The sequence below is a fragment of the Salvelinus sp. IW2-2015 genome, linkage group LG13 (assembly GCF_002910315.2).
Source record: "Salvelinus sp. IW2-2015 linkage group LG13, ASM291031v2, whole genome shotgun sequence".
Classification (NCBI taxonomy): domain Eukaryota; kingdom Metazoa; phylum Chordata; class Actinopteri; order Salmoniformes; family Salmonidae; genus Salvelinus; species Salvelinus sp. IW2-2015.
In genome coordinates, this window is record NC_036853.1 from 47,624,765 (window position 1) to 47,627,846 (window position 3,082).

General features: G+C 48.8%; 1 protein-coding gene across 1 annotated transcript in view; it reads right to left on the reverse strand.

Moving 5' to 3' along the window:
• Nucleotides 1-264: 264 nt before the first annotated feature.
• Nucleotides 265-3,082, reverse strand: part of LOC139028482 (gastrula zinc finger protein XlCGF49.1-like) — an 8,406-nt gene continuing 5,588 nt past the window's right edge. Inside the window, exons 4-5 of the mRNA XM_070446020.1 lie at nt 708-893; nt 265-530 (exon numbers count right to left, since the gene is read on the reverse strand). Coding sequence (XP_070302121.1) covers nt 265-530; nt 708-893 — 452 coding nt within the window. The remainder of the gene's footprint in view (nt 531-707; nt 894-3,082) is intronic.

Genomic DNA, 3,082 nt, shown 5'->3' on the forward strand with positions numbered 1-3,082 from the left:
CTACTTTATCCCAAGTAAACATGAATTAAGGAACTATCATCTCATTATAAAACACCAGCATCAAACAACAGGACAAGGTTGTCACTTTTACAGGACAAGGTTGTCACTTTTCATCAGTGAAGCATTTTTACAGACACCATCTCACCAACCATCACCATATCATTGACTCTGCCTCATCACACTCATTCTTTCCTCAGTTCACCTCATCCAGTTCTCTATACATCCAAAAGAATTAAACAAAAAAAACTAGTACTACATATTACACTATTCATGGGCTGTGTGCATTTTCTGCTGGTGTATCACGAGGTTGCTCCTCTCTGAGAACCTCTTCCCGCAATGCATACAGGTGAACAGCKTTTCTCCTGTGTGGACCTTCAGGTGCATTTGCAGCTGTTTCTGGTGGGAGAATCTCTTCTCACACTCTGGGCAGTTGTATGGTTTCTCCTCTGTGTGGACCCTCTGGTGCCTCTWWAGGTGGTGCTGGAGGGAGAACCTCTTCTCACACTGGGGACAGGTGTAGGATTTCTCCCCTGTGTGCAACAATAACATTGTTGTCATCAATCGCTCACCAGGTGCCCTTTGAGTNCCAAAAGAATTAAACAAAAAAAACTAGTACTACATATTACACTATTCATGGGCTGTGTGCATTTTCTGCTGGTGTATCACGAGGTTGCTCCTCTCTGAGAACCTCTTCCCGCAATGCATACAGGTGAACAGCKTTTCTCCTGTGTGGACCTTCAGGTGCATTTGCAGCTGTTTCTGGTGGGAGAATCTCTTCTCACACTCTGGGCAGTTGTATGGTTTCTCCTCTGTGTGGACCCTCTGGTGCCTCTWWAGGTGGTGCTGGAGGGAGAACCTCTTCTCACACTGGGGACAGGTGTAGGATTTCTCCCCTGTGTGCAACAATAACATTGTTGTCATCAATCGCTCACCAGGTGCCCTTTGAGTTCCTCAATGAATTTGACACCTTGATAAACTCATTTTCTGACGATGGCTCACCACTCTTTGTACTGGGTGACTTCAACCTCCCGACGTCTGCCTTCGATTAATTTCTTTCCCCTCCCTTTGACATCACCATTTCCCAGTCCCCTCCCACTCACAAGGCAGGCAATACACTTGACCTCATATTTACTAGAGGCTGTTCACCTACAAATCTCACGGCAACCCCCTTCCAGGTCTCTGACTACTTTGTTTCCTTTTCTATCTCCCTCTGCTCCAACCCTAGTCACTTAGCCCCTACCCAGATGGTCATGCGCTGTCGCAATATTCTCTCTCTCCCACAACTCTCTCCTCTTCTATCATCTCTCCCTTCTGCTAAATCCTTCTCCCTCCTGTCTCTTGATTCTGCCTCTTTGACCCTTACTATCCTCCCTTTCCGCATCCTATGACTCGCATAGGATCCTCCTGGAAGACTCGGTCCTCTCCTTCTGCTCCGTGGCTGAGTGACTCATTGCGTGCTTAGAGAACAGGTCTGTGGGTAGCTGAGCGAAAATAGAGGAAAACTAAACTTCCGGAGGYCGTATCATCCTTTCACTCCCTCTTACTCTGTATCCGCTGCAAAAGCCACTTTATCACTCTAAATTTCAAGCTTCTGCCTCTAACCCTAGGAAACTCTTTTCCACCGTCTCCTCCCTCAATTGTCCACCCTCTCCCTTGCTTTGTCAACCACTTTGTCAACCACTTTGAAATGAAGGTTGATGACATCCGCTCCTTATTCACTCAGTCTATTGAGTCCACTGGTCCGACTCACACAGAACTACCCTACTCCTTGACCTCTTTCTCCCCTCTCTCTCCAGATGAAATTCTGCGACTAGTGAGGTCCGGCCGCCCGACAACCTGCCCGCTCGACTCCCTTCTCCAGACCATCTCTGAAGACCTCCCATTCCTCACTTCCCTCATCCCTGACCACTGGCTGTGTCCCCTCTTCACTTCAAAATGGCCAGAGTCGTCACATCCTCAAGAAACTGACACTCGACCCCTTAGACGTCAAACTACAGACTGCTATTCCTTATTTTTTTCCCAAAACACTAGTGTGCTGTCTCTGACGAACTCTCTCGCTATCCCTCTCAGAACGATGGGTCACTCAACCGAGACTGCCCTTRTCTATATCACGGAGGCTCTCTGCACTGCCAAAGCTGACTCTCTCTCCTCTGTTCTCATCGTCCTTGATCTATGCACCGTCMGGACTACTGCAACTCTCTGTTGGCYGGGCTCGKCGCTTGTGCCATCAAATCCTTATCAAGAACGCTGCAGCAGGCCTGGTGTTCAACCTTCACAAATTCTCCCATGTCCCACCACTCCTTTGCATACTCCACTGGCTTCCAGTCCAAGATAGCATCCACTACAAGACCATGGTACTTGCCTATGGAGCAGCAAGGTGAACTGCCCCTCCCTACCTTCAGGCTATGCTCAAACCCTACACCTCAACCCGAGTACTCTGTTCTGCCACCTCTGGTCTCTTGGTCCTCCCACCCTTACGGGAGGGCAGCAACCGATCAGCCCAGTCCAAGCTCTTCTTTGTCCTGAAACCCAAATGGTGGCACCAGTACAGGGCTTAAAATGTAGTTTTTGGACCACCGGCCACAGTGGCAGGTAGATCGTGGCTGAGGTGCACCCATGACCAGCTCTGAAACCAGATTGCATAGCGGAGAAGGTACGGTGAGATTTGAAATGGTCGGTAATCTGTTTGTTAACTTGGCTTTCGAAGACATTAGAAAGGCATGGTAGAATAGATATACGTGTGTAGCAGTTTGGGTCTAGAGTGTCTCCCCTTTGAAGAGGGGGATGACCACGGCAGCTTTCCAATCTGTGGGAATCTTAGACGATACGAAAGAGAGGTTGAACATCCTAGTAATAGGGGTTGCAACAATTTCGGCAGATCATTTTAGAAAGAGAGGGTCCAGATTGTCTAGCCCGGCTGATTTGTAGAGGTCCAGATTTTGCAGCTCTTTCAGAACATCAGCTATCTGGATTTGGGGTGAAGGAGAAGTGGGGAGGATTGGGCGAGTTGCTGTGGGGGGTGGAAGGCTGTTGATCGGGGCAGGGGTAGCCAGGTGGAAAGCATGGCCAGCCGTAGAAAAAG